The sequence below is a fragment of the Triticum aestivum genome, chromosome 7B (assembly GCF_018294505.1).
Source record: "Triticum aestivum cultivar Chinese Spring chromosome 7B, IWGSC CS RefSeq v2.1, whole genome shotgun sequence".
Lineage (NCBI taxonomy): Eukaryota > Viridiplantae > Streptophyta > Magnoliopsida > Poales > Poaceae > Triticum > Triticum aestivum.
The window spans coordinates 86,893,205-86,911,570 of NC_057813.1; the positions used below are offsets into that span (position 1 = coordinate 86,893,205).

The 18,366-nt window shown below is 46.1% G+C and overlaps 1 protein-coding gene across 1 annotated transcript; it reads left to right on the forward strand.

Moving 5' to 3' along the window:
- The first annotated feature begins 11,269 nt into the window (after nucleotides 1-11,269).
- Nucleotides 11,270-17,859, forward strand: LOC123159172 (aminoacylase-1). The gene is made up of 4 exons (XM_044577002.1): nucleotides 11,270-12,167; nucleotides 17,043-17,180; nucleotides 17,290-17,529; nucleotides 17,608-17,859. The coding sequence occupies exons 1-4, from the start codon at nucleotides 11,310-11,312 to the stop codon at nucleotides 17,686-17,688; spliced, it is 1,317 nt and encodes a 438-aa protein (XP_044432937.1). The 5' UTR covers nucleotides 11,270-11,309; the 3' UTR covers nucleotides 17,689-17,859.
- Nucleotides 17,860-18,366: the final 507 nt, after the last annotated feature.

An 18,366-nucleotide genomic window follows, 5' to 3' on the forward strand; every position in this document is an offset into this window, starting at 1 on the left:
ACCTTCTATCACAGATCCGAAAGCAAGATTCGTTGCTAAGATGGATCCTTTCTAGAGAAGGAGTTTCTCTCGAAAGAAGTGAGTGGGAGGAAAGTAGAACTTGATAAGGTAATTGTACCTTCTCCCAAATTGGAAAGTAGTGCATCACAGAAATCAGTTCCAGTGATGCCTACACCGATTAGTGAGGAAGTTAATGATGATGATCATGAAGCTTTAGATCAAGTTACTACCGAACCTCGTAGGTCTTCTAGAATAAGATCCGCACCAAAGTGGTACGGTAATCCCGTTCTAGAAGTCATGTTACTAGACCATGATGAACCTACGAACTATGAGGAAGCGATGATGAGCCCAGATTCCGCGAAATGGCTTGAGGCCATGAAATCTGAGATAGGATCCATGTATGAGAACAAAGTATGGACTTTGATTGACTTGCTCGATGATCAGCAAGCCATGTTAAATAAATGGATCTTCAAGAGGAAGATGGACACTGATAGTAGTGTTACTATCTACAAAGCTCGACTTGTCACAAAAAGGTTTTCGACAAGTTCAAGGTGTTGACTACAATGAGATTTTCTCAACTGTAGCGATGCTTAAGTCTGTCCAAATCATGTTAGCAATTGTCACATGTTATGAAATCTGGCAAATGGATGTCAAAACTACATTCTTTAATGGATTTATTAAAGAAGAGTTGTATATGATGCAACCAGAAGGTTTTGTTAATCCTAAAGGTACTAACAAAATGTGCAAGCTCCAACGATCCATCAATGGACTGGTGCAAGCATCTCGGAGTTGGAATATACGCTATGATGAGTTGATCAAAGCATATGGTTTTATACAGACTTTTGAAAAGGCCTGTATTTACAAGAAAGTGAGTGGGAGCTCTGTAGCATTTCTGATATTATATGTGCAAGACATATTGTTGATTGGAAATGATATAGAATTTCTGGATAGCATAAAAGGATACTTGAATAAAAAGTTTTTCAATGAAAGACCTCGGTGAAGCTGCTTACATATTGAGCATCAAGATCTATTGAGATAGATCAAGACGCTTGATAAGTTTTTCAATAAGTACATACCTTGTCAAGATTTTGAAATAGTTCAAAATGGAACAGTCAAAGAAAGAGTTCTTGCCTGTGTTGCAAAGGTGTGAAATTGAGTAAGACTCAAGACCCGACCACGACAGAAAATAGAAAGAGAATGAAAGTCATTCCCTATGCATCAGTCATAGGTTCTATAAAAGTATGCCATGCTATGGACCTGACCTATTGTATACTATGCCCTGGTTTGGCAAGGGAGTACAATAGTGATCTAGGAGTAGATCACTGGACATTGGTCAAAATTATCCTTAGTAGAATAAGGATATGTTTCTCGATTATGGAGGTGATAAAAGAGTTCGTCGTAAAGAGTTACATCGATGCAAGCTTTTACACCGATCCAGATGACTCTAAGTCTCAATCTGGATACATATTGAAAGTGGGAGCAATTAGCTAGAGTAGCTCCGTGCAAAGCATTGTAGACATAGAATATTTGCAAAATACACACGACTCTGTAATATGGCAGACCCGTTGACTAAACTTCTCTCACGAGCAAAACATGATCATACCTTAGTACTCTTTGGGTGTTAATCACATAGCGATGTGAACTAGATTATTGACTCTAGTAAACCCTTTGGGTGTTAATCACATGACGATGTGAACTATGGGTATTAATCACATACAGATGTGAATATTGGTGTTAAATCACATGATGATGTGAACTAGATTATTGACTCTAGTGCAAGTGGGAGACTGAAGGAAATATGCCCTAGAGGCAATAATAAAGTTATTATTTATTTCCTTATATCATGATAAATGTTTATTATTCATGCTAGAATTGTATTAACCGGAAACATAATACATGTGTGAATACATAGACAAACATAGTGTCACTAGTATGCCTCTACTTGACTAGCTCGTTTATCAAAGATGGTTATGTTTCCTAACCATGGACAAAAGAGTTGTCATTTGATTAACGGGATCACATTATTAGGAGAATGATGTGATTGACTTGACCCATTCCATTAGCCTAGCACTTGATCGTTTAGTATATTGCTATTGCTTTCTTCATGACTTATACATGTTCCTGTAACTATGAGATTATGCAACTCCCGTTTACCGGAGGAACACTTTGGGTACTACCAAACATCACAACGTAACTGGGTGATTATAAAGGAGCACTACAGGTGTCTCCGAAGGTACATGTTGAGTTGGCGTATTTCGAGATTAGGTTTTGTCACTCCGATTGTCGGAGAGGTATCTCTGGGCCCTCTCGGCAATGCACATCACTATAAGCCTTGCAAGCAATGTGACCAATGAGTTGGTTACGGGATGATGCATTACGTAACGAGTAAAGAGACTTGCCAGTAACGAGATTGAACTAGGTATTGAATACCGACGATCAAATCTCGGGCAAGTAACATACCGATGACAAAGGGAACAACGTATGTTGTTATGCGGTTTGACCGATAAAGATCTTCGTAGAATATGTAGGAGCCAATATGGGCATCCAGGTCCCGCTATTGGTTATTGACTGAGAATAGTTCTAGGTCATGTCTACATAGTTCTCGAACCCGTAGGGTCCGCACGCTTAACGTTACGATGACAGTTTTATTATGAGTTTATAAGTTTTGATGTACCGAAGTTTGTTCGGAGTCCCGGATGTGATCACGGACATGACGAGGAGTCTCGAAATGGTCGAGACATAAAGATTGATATATTGGAAGCCTATGTTTGGACATCGGAAGTGTTCCGGGTGAAATCGGCATTTTACCGGAGTACCGGGGGGGTTACCGGAACCCTCCCGGGGGTTATTGGGCCTTCATGGGCCCTAAGGGAGAAGAGGAGAGGAGGCAAGAGGTGGGATGCGCCCCCTCCCCTCCCTAGTCTGAATAGGACAACGAGAGGGGGGCGGCGCCCCCCCTTTCCTTCCCCTCTTCCTCCTCCTTCCCCCTTCTCCTACTCCAACTAGGAAAGAAGGGAGTCCTACTCCCGGTGGGAGTAGGACTCCCCCTTGGCGCGCCCTCCTTGGCCGGCCGCCCCCTCCCCCTTGGCTCCTTTATATACGGGGACAGGGGGCACCCTAGGACACACAAGTTGATCTACGGATCGTTTCTTAGCCGTGTGCGGTGCCCCCCTCCACCATATTCCACCTCAGTTATATCATCGCGGAGTTTAGGTGAAGCCCTGCACCGGAAGAACATCATCATCATCACCACGCCGTCGTGCTGACGGAACTCATCCCCGACGCTTTGCTGGATTGGAGCCCGGGGAACGTCATCGAGCTGAACGTGTGCTGAACACGGAGGTGCCGTACGTTCGGTACTTGGATCGGTCGGATTGTGAAGACGTATGACTACATCAACCGCGTTGTCATAACGCTTCCGCTTACGGTCTACGAGGGTACGTGGACAACACTCTCCCCTCTCGTTGCTATACCATCACCATGATCTTGCGTGTGCGTAGGATTTTTTTTTGAAATTACTACGTTCCCCAACAAAAACTCGGTAAGATCCGTTAGTATAATAAAGAAAATCACTACTCTAAGTACTATAGCAAACCAATTCATATCTTGTTTTTGCTTTGTGTCTACTGTAATATAACTTTTCCATGGCTTAATCCACTGATATAAATTGATAGATTCATCAAAACAAGCAAACTATGGATCAAAAATAGAATCTGTCAGAAACAGAACAGTCTGTAGCAATCTGAACATTCACAATACTTCTGGTATCCCAAAAATTCTATCAAAATTAGAAAAAATAAATAAGTTGTACAGAAAGACAGTGAAAAAGGAATCAGAACCAATTGACGTTCCAGTTAAAAATGTAAAATCGCGCACTACAGCCAAAGTTTCTGTCCTACACTGTACAAACCAACAAGCATTGTAAACATCCTAAAGGCAAACCTTGGCACATTATTTTTATAATACAATGAAATTATACAAGGGGATAATTATTTTTGATGAAAAGTTTCTGTAATCAAGATTCACAAAGTTTCGGTGAGCATGAACAAAGTCCAAGGAGCTCTCCCACTTCAACAATGCTTGTCTTTCTCACTTTCACTTTACTTTTTGAAAAAGTTTTGGTTTCCCCTCTTTATTATTTTTGTTTTTAAACTATATAAAAGCACTCAACAGAAATAAATAACTCTTAAATGACTCTAAAACTTCTGGGTTGTCTTCCTGGCAGCGCTTTCTTGAAAGCCATTAAGCTAGGCATTTAGTGCTCAAGTAATGGATCCACCCGGATCCCAAGGTATATCGAAGCCAATTTTAATTAACAATGATTTGTAATTTAGTAGGCATTTAAGTAACATATATCATGCAACAACGAAGCTTAACTCTCTTCATATGCATCGGCATGTCATAAAAGAACAATTCATGCACACAAAGTAAAGGCCAATGCATAATATAAGCAGTTTCTTGCAATTCTATCGTATTGGAAACATAAAGAGGTGGAGATATAATTTCTCTCTCATAATAATTGCAAGTAGGAGCAGCAAGCACATGCATATTATATCTATCAAAATCATCATGTGCAACGGTAAAAGGCAACCCATCAACATAATCCTTAATAAGCACAAACTTCTTCAATATAGTGTAGTTTGGAGAATTCAAAAAGATAATAGGACTATCATGCGTGGGTGCAATAGCAATAATTTCATGTTTAACATAAGGAACTATAGCAAGTTCATCTCCATAAGCATAATTCATATTGGCATCTTGGCCACAAGCATAGCAAGCATCATCAAAAAGGGATATTTCAAACAAGTTCAAGGGATCATAACAATCATCATAGCAATCATCATAGTAATCATCATAGCAATCATCCTTTGGTAAGCACGAAGGGAAATTAAACAATATATGAGTTGAAGAGTTACTCTCATTAGAAGGTGGGCACGGGTAGCTAATCTGCTCTTCCTCCTTTTGTTCTTCGCTCTCCTCATCATCTTTTTCATGCAATGAGCTCACAATTTCATCAATTTCTTCTTCCATAGCTTCCTGCAAAATATTAGTCTCTTCTTGGACAGCGGATACTTTCTTCATAAAAGCATTAATATAGTAATTGTATTCATAATTTTCATAGCAATATCTAAGTATAGCAAGATTTTCAGGCCTATAACCATCATCATCAAAAGCTTCATACTTTTCAAACAAAGCTTCAATTTCATAAGCAGCCTTAAGCAACAAATTCTTCTATTTGTTCCACATCATAGTAATCATATATACCATTAGCATAAGAATCTAAGGTTTCATTATCATTAAATTTGCATGAAAAGGGAAGGTGTGGAGCCTCCATCCTAGAGCAACAAGTAATATCATATCTCAAGCATAGATTCCAGGCATACCAACGCAACATAATAAATTGATCCCATAATAGTTTCCCTTTTTGTGTCGAGCGATAATCCCTAAAGTATTCACGTTGTTCCAACGTGTCTCCCATTATAAAGTTGAATGGGGTTTTCTCAGGATTATCAAAGTAGTACATAATATCTCTCACATAATGAGAGTCGGGGGTTTTAGGAGTTACCCCATCTACATGAGTAGCAAGTACATCTAATTTTTTTGGTATTTTGTGTTCCGTATCAATAACTAAAGATAGAGAACAACTTAGAACAACAAATAAAAATTACTTAGTGATAAAGCAAACAAGCACACACGAGAATATTCACCCCACGCTATGACTCCCCGGCAACGGCGCCAGAAAAAGGTCTTGATAACCCACAAGTGTAGGGGATCGCAACAATTTTTGATAAGTAAGAGTATAGAACCCAATGAGGAGCTAAAGGTAGAATAAATATTCCCTCAAGTTCTATCGACCACCGATACAACTCTACGCACGCTTAACGTTCGCTTTACCTAGAACAAGTATGAAACTAGAAGTACTTTGTAGGTGTGATAGGATAGGTTTGCAAGATAATAAAGAGAACATAAACATAAACTAGGGGCTGTTTAGATAAAGATGCAATAAAGTAAATAAAGCGAGTGTGGAAAAGTGGTGGTAGGAGTTGTGGAATTGTCCCTAAGCAATTGACTACGTTACTAGACCGGTAATCACTATTGCAATTCTATTTGAGGGAGAGGCATACGCTATCATACTTTCTCTTCTTGGATCATATGCACTTATGATTGAAACTCTAGCAAGCATCCGCAAATACTAAAGATTCATTAAGGTAAAATCCAACCATAGCATTAAAGTATCAAGTCCCCTTTATCCCATACGCAACAATCTACTTACTCGGGTTTGTGTTTCAGTCACTCACGCAACCCACTATAAGCGAATCATGAACGCATTGCAACACCCTACAGTGGGAATCCCTCACACTTGCGCGACACGGAGGGCACCATAGGACAACACCAATAATAAAACATGCAACTCAAACCAATCATAGCAATTCATCAATCACCGATAGGACAACAAAAATCTACTCAGACATCATAGGATGGCAACACATCATTGGATAATAATATGAAGCATAAAGCACCATGTTCAAGTAGAGGGTACAGCGGGTTGTGGGAGAGTGGACCGCTGGATATAGATGGGGGAAGGTGATGGAGATGTTGGTGAAGATGGCGGAGGTGTTGGTGAAGATCACGGTGATGATGATGGCCCCCGGCGGTGTTCCGGCGCCACCGGAAGCAAGGGGGAGAGAGGCCCCCTTCTTCTTATTCTTCCTTGACCTCCTCCGTAGATGGGAGAAGGGTTTCCCCTCTGGTCCTTGGCTCCCATGGCGTGGGAGGGGCGAGAGCCCCTCCAAGATTGGATCTATCTCTCTTATTCTGCGTTCTCTGATTCTACCCCTTGACCATTTCTTTTATATCTGGAGATCCGTAACTCCGATTGGGTGATTCTTTCGCCCAGATCTTTCTCATAAAATTAGCTTTCTTGCGCCAAAAGAAGAGCGTCAACCGCCTTACGGGTGGCCCACGAGAGCCCAGGGCGCGCCTGCCTCCCTGGGGCACGCCCCCTGTCTCGGGGCCACCCCGGACACTGTTTCGCGTTGATTTTACTTCCCAAAAATCATAAATATTCAAAAAAAAATATCCATGCATTTTTTATCCCGTTTGGATTCCGTTTGATATTGGGTTTCTGCGAAACAAAAAACATGCAATAGACAGGAACTGACACTAGGTACTGGATCAATATGTTAGTCCCAAAAATAGTATAAAAAGTTGCCAAAAGTATATGAAAGTTGAAGAATATTGGCATGGAACAATCAAAAATTATAGATACAACGGAGACGTATCAGCATCCCCAAGCTTAATTCCTGCTCGTCCTTCCTTTCATGCCAATATTACAAACGGTGTGCAACAAATGGCATGGGATCGTCGAGGAGGTCGCGGCTTGCTCGGAGAGCGGCACCAGCATCGAGGATCAGGTACAGCACGCCGCCCTCTCCCTATTCCCCTCGTCGTGCGCGCGCCCATTTGCGCGCCCACGCCGACTAATGCTCGCTCTTCGGTGCAGCTGCTGCGCATGTTCGCCATGTACCGCGATGACAACAACGACCAAGAGTTCAAGTACCTCCACGTCTTCAAACGAATCGACAAAGTGCGAGAAGTGGGTGGATATCCGGTGCACCCTCGCCAATGCCAAGGAAACGTACAAGCCGGATGCGCCGACACCGGGCGCGGCTGACGGGCGCTCAAACGACAACAAAGGGGCCAAGAAGGCGAAACACGCCGAGTCGGCTGCCGCACGCGTGCAAGAGTCCATTGAGCATTGCCTCGCCGACGCCAAGACCAGGGCCGCCCAGCGAGAAGAGAAAACTGAGGCGAGGTGGGCTGCTTTGATGACGAACAACGCCGTCAAACTCGACTTGCTCCGGACTAACGTCGCCGCGAAGCTCAAAGCTCAAGACACCAAGAAGAGGAACGACGACCTGGCTTTCTTGATGGGCGGTGCTGACATGCTCCAGAGCGGCGACGAGAAGCTCAAGGCGTGGTTCTTGGCGGAGCGCGGCCTCATCCTGAACCAGATACCGGCGACTCCAACGCCGCCGCCGCCCAGCCCGACTGATGATGTCTCCGCGACGCCCAACAGCACAGAAACCGCGCCGACTAGTCCAGAAGCCGCGCCCACTCCTCCCTGCCCGCGCACGTCGACGCCGACGCCGGAGGGCGACCTTAATGTTTGATGCATTCCTTTCGTGTCCTTCCTTTTTTTGTGCGCCGAACTACTGCCTATCCTTTCATTTGATCGCTGAACTGTGGCACTGAATCGCCGAACTATTGCGATAATCGCCGGATTATGACTTTGTTTTGGAACGAGAACAATCAAGTTTGAATATAGGACGCGTATCTGCAGCCTTGGGGGTGGCACGTGAGGGCGTGGCTGGGGCCTTGATCGCCCCAGGGTCTAAAAATCATCGGGTGAATGCCTGAAAAGGCGCCGGCCTATGCGCTGGATGCCGAACGAGTGGAGATGCTCTTAGGGCCCTCCCCAGGCGATTTTGCCACGCCGGTGCCAAAAAAAGGCCCCAGTCGCGCCCCCAGAAGCCCGTTTTTTGCCGGCTCGGGCCAAAACTGGTGCCGGCGGACCAAGGCCGAACCCGGCGCCCTGGGGGGCGCTTGGGGAGCCGGCACAAGCGAAAAAGGTGCGTGGGCCCGCCCTGGAAGCGACCCGAGGGCCTTTCCCGCTGTTTCTTGACGCTTTTCCCTCACATCTCTCCCGCTCGCTCGCCTTCCTCCCGCCATTCTCTCCCTTTCTCCCGCCAAACCCCCTCCCGCTCGTCGCGAAGAAGCACGCCATGCCGCCGAAGAAGTACGCCATGCCGCGCGCGGCGGCAACCGCGACTGGCGCCGTGGCCCAGCCGAAGCAGAGGAAGCCGAGGGCGCCGCCATCGAAGCCACCGGGCCTGTCGAACGCCGAGTGGAGGGTGGAAGTTCAGCGGCGCGAAGCAGTCACCGCCGACAGGCGGAACGGGGCCATAGCCAAGAAGGCCCGCGACAACACGGCGCGCGCGGCGGCGTCTTCCTCATCGGTCGACCAGGCGGGGATGAATCCACCCGACGTCAGCCATGCCCAGTACGCGCCCTGGGGATAGCAAGGCGCCGGATCTCCATGGGGTTCATCATCGCCCGGGTACGCCGACGGCGACGCGCACGGTGGGTTCAACCCAAACGTGACCTTCCCTCATGGTCACCTCGCTACGCACACGCCCTCGCCCGCCTTCGTCGACGTGCAGTACCCTCCATACAACTACTCGCCGCCCGCCGCCTACGCGTCCACACCGACACCCCATCTCTACCGCGGACCGCTACCCTTCTCGCACCTCGGCGACGCCGACGACACGGGAGCCGACATGGACGACATCATCACGACAGGATCGACCGCGGCCGCCGCGTCTCCCGGGTTCGCCACCCAGGACGAGGTAGTGGACCTCAGCGGCGACATGGAGGCCGAGCTCGGCTACGTCTACGGCGACGACGCGCAGGAACCCGAGGAGGAGGAGGAGGAGCCGGCTCCTGTTCCGACGAAGGGGCGCTAGAAGAAGAAGAAGCGGGCGGCTAGGTCAGGCGAACTGCGCATCAAGTGGGCGTCCAAGGAGGAGGAATGCCTCGCCGAAGCATGGAAAGTCGTCTGCCTCGACCCGACCACCGGCGTGAACCAGAGCTTGGACACGTACTAGGACCGCATCAAGGCCGAGTTCGACGAGCGGAAGCTCGTCGACCCCTACTTCAAAGGCGTCTACATGCAGCGCGACTCCAAGGCGATGGCAAACCATTGGGGGCGTATCCAGTTGGCGTGCAACAAATGGCATGGAATCGTCGAGGAGGTCGCGACTCGCCCGGAGAGCGGCGCCAGCATTGAGGATCAGGTACGCACGTCGTTTGCCCGCATATCTTCGTCCCCTACGCCCGCCGCCCGCCAACTGTTTGTCCCTCCGCGCAGCTGCTGCGTATGTTCGCCATGTATCGGGGCGACAACCAAGACACCGACTTCAAGCACCTCCACGTCTACAAGCGCATTGACAAGTGCGAGAAGTGGGCGGAAGTCCGACGTGCCCTCGACAAGGCCAAGGAGACATACAAGCCAGACGCGACGACTCCGGGCGCGTCAGAGGGACGGCCGGACGACCACAAATTGGCAAAGAAGGGGAAAAGCGCCGACGCGGCAACCGCGCGAGTGCAGGAGTCCATCGAGCATTGCCTCGCCGACGCCCAGGCACGGGCCGTCCTACGCGAAGAGAAGACCGAGGCGCGGTGGTCGTCGCTAATGAAGAACAACGCCATCAAGCTCGACCTGCTCCGGACGAACGTCGCCGCGAAGAAGAGGAACACCGACATGGCTTTTCTGATGAGCGGGGCGGACATGCTCCAGAGCAACGACGAGAAGCTCAAGGCGTGGTACCTGGTGCAGCGCGGCCTCATCCTGAACGAGCTGCCGACGGCAACGCCGACGACGCCGACGACGCCCACGACCACACGGACGCCAAGCCCGAATGACGCATCTACATCGCCGCCCAGCAGTGCCGAAGCCGCGCCGACGCAGCCCTGCATCGAAGCAGCTCCGACACCGACGAGCCCGCGCACGCCGACTCCGCCAACGCGTGGAGCCGACCCCGCCGAGTGAATCGTTGCGCATGGCGGCGCTCTGTTTTTTGTAACGCCAGACTACGTCCGATCGCCGGATTTGCGGCGTCTTTTGAGAACGAGAACGACCAAGTTTGAATTTCCTGCATCCTGGGGCCGGCGCGTGGGGGCGTGACTGGGAGCTAGGTCGCCCCCAGGGGTCGAACTAGCGCCGGCACGACCCCAGGCCGCTCTATTTAGGCGCCCTGGGGGGCCGAACGGCTGGAGATGCCCTTACCCCCACTATGAGGGCATGTACAATGCATAGCCTCAAGGTGATGCCTCGCATGCCATGTAGGAACGGATATGACGTAAAGTAGGTTCGGATAGGGAAGTGGGATCCTCTCCAGGAGGCGGGTGCTTGAAGAGAAAAAGTGTGGTCCGGTGACAAAAGCTGAAAAGATGGAGTGGAAAGTAGAGATGCATGTATACTAGAGTCTTTATTTTTTATTTTTTAATGAACCCCGCTAATGGTAGCTTGCATTGGAAAGAAAAAATAAATGTAGGTATCTCAAATTACTTTTTATCACGGGGCATATGTATTTATATGCCATCATTGTACATGTCGTGAGGAGCCTAAAAATTGGTTAGACAGTACCCATTGGGGCTTCGCCGGATAGACGACGAATCACAGTCGGTCAAACAAGGCAGTCCAAACACTCCGCAGCGTCAGGCCGCACCACAACCAACCGCGCACCATGCGTCGTCTCAGCCACTTCCCCCTCCTCGCCGCCGTTCTCCTCGCGGCGGTCCCGCACCCAGCCCACCCCCTCAGCGAGCTCGAGACCTCCCAAATCCGGCGCTTTCAGGACTACCTCCGCATCTGCACCGCCCACCCCGCCCCGGACTACGCCGGCGCCGCCGCGTTCCTCCTCCCCTACGCCGCGTCACTCGGCCTCCGCACCGCCACGCTCCACTTCAGCCCCTGCAAGTCAAAGCCCCTCCTCCTGCTCACCTGGCCTGGCACGGACCCCTCGCTCCCCTCCATCCTCCTCAACTCCCACCTCGACTCCGTGCCCGCGGAGCCCGAGCACTGGATCCACCCGCCCTACGCCGCGCACCACGACCCCGCCACCGGCCGCGTCTACGCCCGCGGCGCGCAGGATGACAAGTGCCTCCCCGTCCAGTACCTCGAGGCCATTCGCGGCCTCCAGGCCGCCGGCTTCGCGCCCGCCCGCACCATCCACGTCTCGCTCGTCCCCGACGAGGAGATCGGCGGCGAGGACGGCCACGAGAAGTTCGTCCAGTCGGAGGAGTTCCGCGCCCTCAATGTCGGGTTCATGCTCGACGAGGGGCAGGCGTCGCTCACGGATGTGTACAGGGTTTTCTACGCGGATAGGCTGGTGTGGAAGCTGATCGTGAAGGCTACGGGGGCTCCCGGGCATGGGTCGAAGTTGTTCGATGGGGCCGCCGTGGAGAATCTGATGGATTGCATTGAGACCGTGGCTGGATACAGGGATGCACAGTTCGAGAAGGTGAAGTCCGGCAAGTACGGTCCCGGAGAGGTCGTGTCCGTGAATCCTGTGTACATGAATGCCGGCACGCCGAGCCCCACGGTAAGGATACTGCTGGTTACTTTACTGTATTGATTTAGTCAGTGCACGTTGATACAATAGTAGAGAGCAATGATTATAATTTGAGATGGTCAGACAACATCATTTGAAGCATCTATTATTAGCACAACAGAGAGCAGGTTTGTCAGCAAGTGCAAACTGACCAACTTCATAGGCTTATCCTAAATTATTCTTTCTACAAAACGTACATCAATTTTGGACACGTCCATGTGGTACTGCTATTCTTAATGTACAGAGGTAATATTATCAGCATTCAGTGCTACAGATGTATATAGGTACATACCTGAGCAATTGAACAATTGAAAGCATGCAAGCATATGAGATTGTCGGGTTTTAGGATTATCAGTACTTCTATCCACTTTGTAGCAAATTCACATGTAAGCATTGATGCATATCCTCTATACGAATTGTAGACCTAATTAATTTGTTCAAGAGATCTAGTACAAAATGAAGACTTGGAGCAATGCCGTCATGCACTTCGTCAGCAAGTCAATACTGTGGGAGGCAATTGCGAAACCAGATATTTTTTTGGTAGAAAACAGTGTTTTGCGCTAACTGCAAAACCCACACATATCTGATGAGGATAACTAACAGGGAAAGGCTAGCGGCATTGCTTCAAGGGAACTGGAATATGTGGAAGGGAGGAGGGGTAGAAGAACATAGATTAGAATGTGAGAAGATTAGCAAAGAGTAGATTAATTCTTCTTTACTAATAGATGCATGTTGATAGGGACTGTGTAACTCTATCTAATCCCTAGGTTACAATCTGAACTGTAACGAAACTTTTACTTTACATGGAATATACCAAGGACATAAACTCAACTAACAACGGTGCTCATTATTCTTATGTCTAGTTTCCAACTAACAGTAGCAGAACAAAGCACAGTTCAGCATGAACAGTACTTTGCTGTTACACATGCCAAACAGTACCACAACACAGCATATCCTCCTGCTCTACGCCTATTCCATTCCTTTTGCTTTACTAATTGAACTTTTCTATGAACTGAGATCATACCATTTTCTATTACTTGCAACATAGCAACTAGCAGTTCAGAACAAGCAAAAAGGTAAAAGAGTAATAGAGTTCGGAGTACTAACAAGAAACCCACTGATCAAATCAGGTCTAGGGCCCAAACTGTTGGACAAACAACATGTTAACAACCAGTGCCATCTCAGATTTATAACTAAACTTATGTTGCGCTCTCTCTCATACTAGCGTTTTTGTTAAGGCCAATGTTCAGGAAATCGTTAACTGGTAACTTCTCGGTCAACTGGCTATTAGGGGATTAGTAGGTGAATTGGCCAATTAATTGGATGATAAATCATTTAATCGGCTACTCTGTGACCCGCCGAGCAGGGATTAAGCAGTCAGTTAACTGATTTATCGGCCGATATTTTGAACACGTGGTTAAGGCATTTGAATTATCTAAACACAGAACTCTTGTGTGATTTACTTAAATGTTCTATCTTCTATGTTCACGAAAGTATGTAGTTCATGTAGTATGTAGCTCATGTAGTACGATATTAGCATGCATGCCAGCATCATGTTGGATGCACATGAGCAGAGCATTGAACAAGGGCAGTTTTGCTATATGGCTAGGAGCAATCAACTGCTTGCATTGACCACGCCCTGTTCCAAATTGTGGAGTTAAAGGATCACAGCTGGCCAAGCTGCAAGTCTTCAGGCCCGCTTATTTCTACACTTCCAATCCTTCTTTAAAATATTCTTGCTTAGATCAGACAAATATCCAGTAATTGACATGCAGGAAACATAATCTGACTTTTTTCGGTAGATGTTCGTCATTCTATTACCTTGTTTTATACTATATTTTAGATCACTTTGAAGGTAATCATCTGTCAGAATGAAATGGTCTAGACCTGATAGCAATGGAGGATAATTTACAAATTTGTGCAGTAGATGCCACTATTACCTTGTGATTTGCAAGTAAAATTTTGAGGTAGTCACGTTAATCTAATGTTTTGGGAGAGCACTTTGAAGATAATCTTTTGACAAAAAGGGCAAATATGTAGATCTTGCAGTAATGGGATGATCTGCAAAATGTGTGGTACATGCTGCCATTACCTTGTGATCCTATAATTTTGAATTCTAGACAATATAAGGTCTGTAGTACACATATTCAGTATATGAAAAATCTAAAATGGAATTATACAAATACAGGGTGTCAGGGTCTAAAACTTAATTTACAACACTTTGTAATCAACTAGAGGGTTGCTGTTAGAGTACGTAATGGCCTAATGGGCCTAGACTATATAGAGAGGTTTACTTGACTCCCAAGCAAGCGACCCTTATCTCTAATTAACCCTAAGACTAACGGGCTATACCAGCCCAGGCCCATTAGGCCATTACGTACTCTAACACTTGCTATGCAATATACAAGAACCTAGGTTGAAGCCTGTTTGCCCTTTCAGATTTTACAATTCAAATTTTTGGGATCACAAGGTAATGGCAACATCTACTGCACATTGTGCGGATTAACCCGTTATTGCAAGATCTACATATTTGCCTTTTTGGCAAGATGACTGTCTTCAAAGTGATTTTCCAAAATGTTAGAATTAATGTGACTACCTCAAGTTTTTACTTGCAAATCACAAGGTAATAGTGACAGCGACTACAGAAATTTGCAGATTATCCACTATTGTTGTGAGGTCTACACCTTGTCATTGTGACAGATGATTAACTTCAAAGGATTTTCTGAAATATAGCATAACACAAGGCAATAAAATTATGTAATTCCTTCACCCATTAAAATATATGTCTCCTACTGTCCTTTCCTTAAAAGAAAAGGTAACAGAATATGAACATCTATTGAAAAAACCCACTCACCAAATCATGTCTTGGGCCCAAACTGTTGGATCATAAACATTTTAGCAACTAGTTCCATCTTAGATTTATTAACTGGTCTTATGTTGCTCTCTCTCTCATACCAATGTTTTTGTTAAGGCATATGAATCATCTTAACACAGAACATTGTAGTCTGATTAACTTAAATGTTCTATGTTCAGGCAAGTATGTAGTTCTTGTAGTGCGATATTTGCATGCACGTGGTCCTGCTGGACGATGAGTAGAGCACCGAACAAGTGCAGTTTGCTATATGGCTGGGAGCAACCAACTGCTTGCATAGACCATGCCCTGATCCAAATTGCTGAATTAAAGGATCACCATTGACCAAGCTACAAGGCTTAATATCCACGTATTTCTACACCTCCAATCCTTTTTTCCAATATCCTTGCTTAGATCAGACATGAATATATATCCTAGATTCCTAGTACATGTATGAGATCGTTGGGAGTCCCATCTCTTTGTGTAACCTACTCCCTCCGTTCCTAAATATAAGTCTTTATAGAGATTTCACTATGAACAACATACGGATGTATCTAGATGCATTTTAGAGTATAGATTCACGCATTTTGCTCTGTATGTGGCCCATAATGAAATCTCTCCAAAGACTTACATTTAGGAACAGAGGGAGTAGTATTCATAATATTTTCTGCCAAAATCCAGTATTTGCTATCAAATGGATTTTAACCTTGGCTTCACGAATTTACTGAGATCTACTTCATTTCCGCATGAGCAAGGCTATCATAACCTTTGTTCTGTATGTGTATTCGTTCCACTTTTCGCTATGGAAAAGTTAGAATAGTTCTTGAAGCCAATGTTAGAATCATTTTGATCGTTGAAAGTTTATTTAAAAATATCACAGCTATTAGGTTATGTATAGAGATAGTGTTAGAGTACGTAATGGGCCTGGGCTGGCGGTATAGCCCGTGTCTTAGGGTTAATTAGAGATAAGGGTCGCTTGCTTAGGGGTCAAGTAAGCCTTGCTTGGGAGTCAAGTAAACCTCTCTATATAAAGAGAGGAGATGTATCAATCTAATCAAGCAAGAATTAAGAAGGAAATCCCTTCCCTCTTGCCCGGCCGTGGGCAGAAAGGCCCCCAGCCGGCCCTCTCGAGCCCTCCTTCTAGCAGCGCCATAACAGATAGGGCTTCATGTGAGCTTATTCACAATAATTATTACTCCCTCTGTAAAGAAATATAAGAGCGTTTAGATCACTACTTTAGTGATCTAAACGCTCTTATATTTCTTTACGGAGGAAGTATTTATCATCATGCATGTAGGTAGTAGAATAATTTTTGAAGCAAAAGTTAGAATCAATCTGATTGTGACAAGTTGGGTTCTTTAAGAACTTTCAGGATTTTTAGGCTATGTATAGAGATAGGTCATGCGAGCTTATTCACCATGATTATTTCTCATCATGCATGTAGTTAGTAGAATAATTTTTATGTGTTTGATCTTACCCTGCGATACTGGAGTGGAAGTGGTCCTTCGTCTTGCAGTTTGGTGAATGGTGAATTGGTGATCCATTAACCCAGAGTAGGAATGTATGCATCTGGTTGGTTGCTCCTAACCATCAAATCTGAGCAAAAGTTGATTTGCTCAGTCTACACATTGGTCCGGAGCTCAGCAGCTGCAGTTCTTTTAAGCAAATGTGCACTTGGTCAAAGGTCTACCTACCAATGTCAGCGAGGCACTGAAGCAAAAGAACATATTTCTCACCCATTGCAAGCACCCAACAAATACAAGTCATGTTGCCCCCTTATGCACTCATCTGAAAACCTGCATTAGGCATGCTCTTATTATATTTTATTGCACTTTATCCGCACTGCTGCTATCTTTGTAATTTTCTTGAGCCGCCAAACTCATCACAATAAGACAAATTAATAGAGGTCTAGTATAGACAGGGCCACAGGGGCATACGCCAAAAATCAACAGTGTCACACAATCTATTCATTTCTACATGGCTTCTGTGTAGTCTCTAAAGAATAATTGATGCAGGGCTTTGTGATGAATATGCAACCTTCAGAAGCAGAGGTGGGTTTTGATCTCCGCCTTCCTCCAACCGAAGATATCGAACAGATCGAAAGAAGAATAAGAGAAGAATGGGCACCAGCTCATAAAAACTTGACTTACCAGGTGAATATAGTTTAACTGTTATGTGGGTAATGGAAAATAAATATAATTTTGCATTGTCAATCTTCTTCTATTACTTGATTTTCTAAATTCCTGTCTTTGTATTGGACAGCTGATGAAGAAAGGACCAGTGAGCGATGTGACAGGGCGCCCCTTACTTACACCAGCCAACGAGTCAAACCCATGGTGGTCTGTGTTTGAACAGGCCATTATCTCTTCAGGTGGAAAGCTAGCAAAGCCCGAGATCTTATCTTCAACCACGGACGCCCGGTTCGTGAGGCAGATGGGTGTTCCAGCCCTTGGATTTTCTCCAATGATAAATACTCCAATTTTGCTTCACGATCATAATGAGGTAGCTGATCTTTGCCTGCTATGGTATTTCTTTTTACGTAGTGTGATGGCTAAGCTCAGTTTTATCTCAACTTCGCAGTTTCTGGAGGATAAAGTGTTCCTGAGGGGCATCGAAGTGTACCAACATCTTATTAGAGCGCTGAGCTCCTTCAAAGGCTGATTCGAAACAAGCACATAAATTGTACCATTATTGTATTTCCATCCCATGTAAGTTAATTGTAGCGAAGATAACTCAGATGGCCGTGATGCCACAACTGTCATGCTCCAAAGCCACAGCTAAACTGGTTCGGGCTCACCAGAGTCAGAATAAACTTTTCTGAAATATTGGAAATCTGCTGACAGTGATCTCAGCAGGTTGATTAGTATGTAATGTACATACGAAGTTACAGGCCGCATATAACAAGATGATTTGTAAAAGTCCACGGGTGAACTGATATATCTCGATTGTAGTCTACTGGTCTCGTGTCTGCCGAGGAAAAGCAGATAACCAGCAACGTAAATTGTTCTGCTGCATCTGTGCGCTGTTTGCGCCGTCTTACAGAAAGCAGAGCTTGCGTAGCTAGTTGATTAGATCATTGGCGTCTGAGGTAAAGATTCAGACAAGAATCCTTTGGATGGTGGGAAAATGTAGCAGTACGTTGGTGTCCCAGGCTGCAACTGTTTGTCGGGAACTAACGAAGCGACGGGGATATGCAGCTCCGGGCTGTGGAGACCGTCAGCTGGCTCTGGCGAGTTGAGATCGTGTGCTGAACATAATACGATCACTCATGCCGATGAGCGGTTGAGCACGTCACGAGCACGTCGGACCAACGCGACACCCTCCAGTTCGACACGGGAC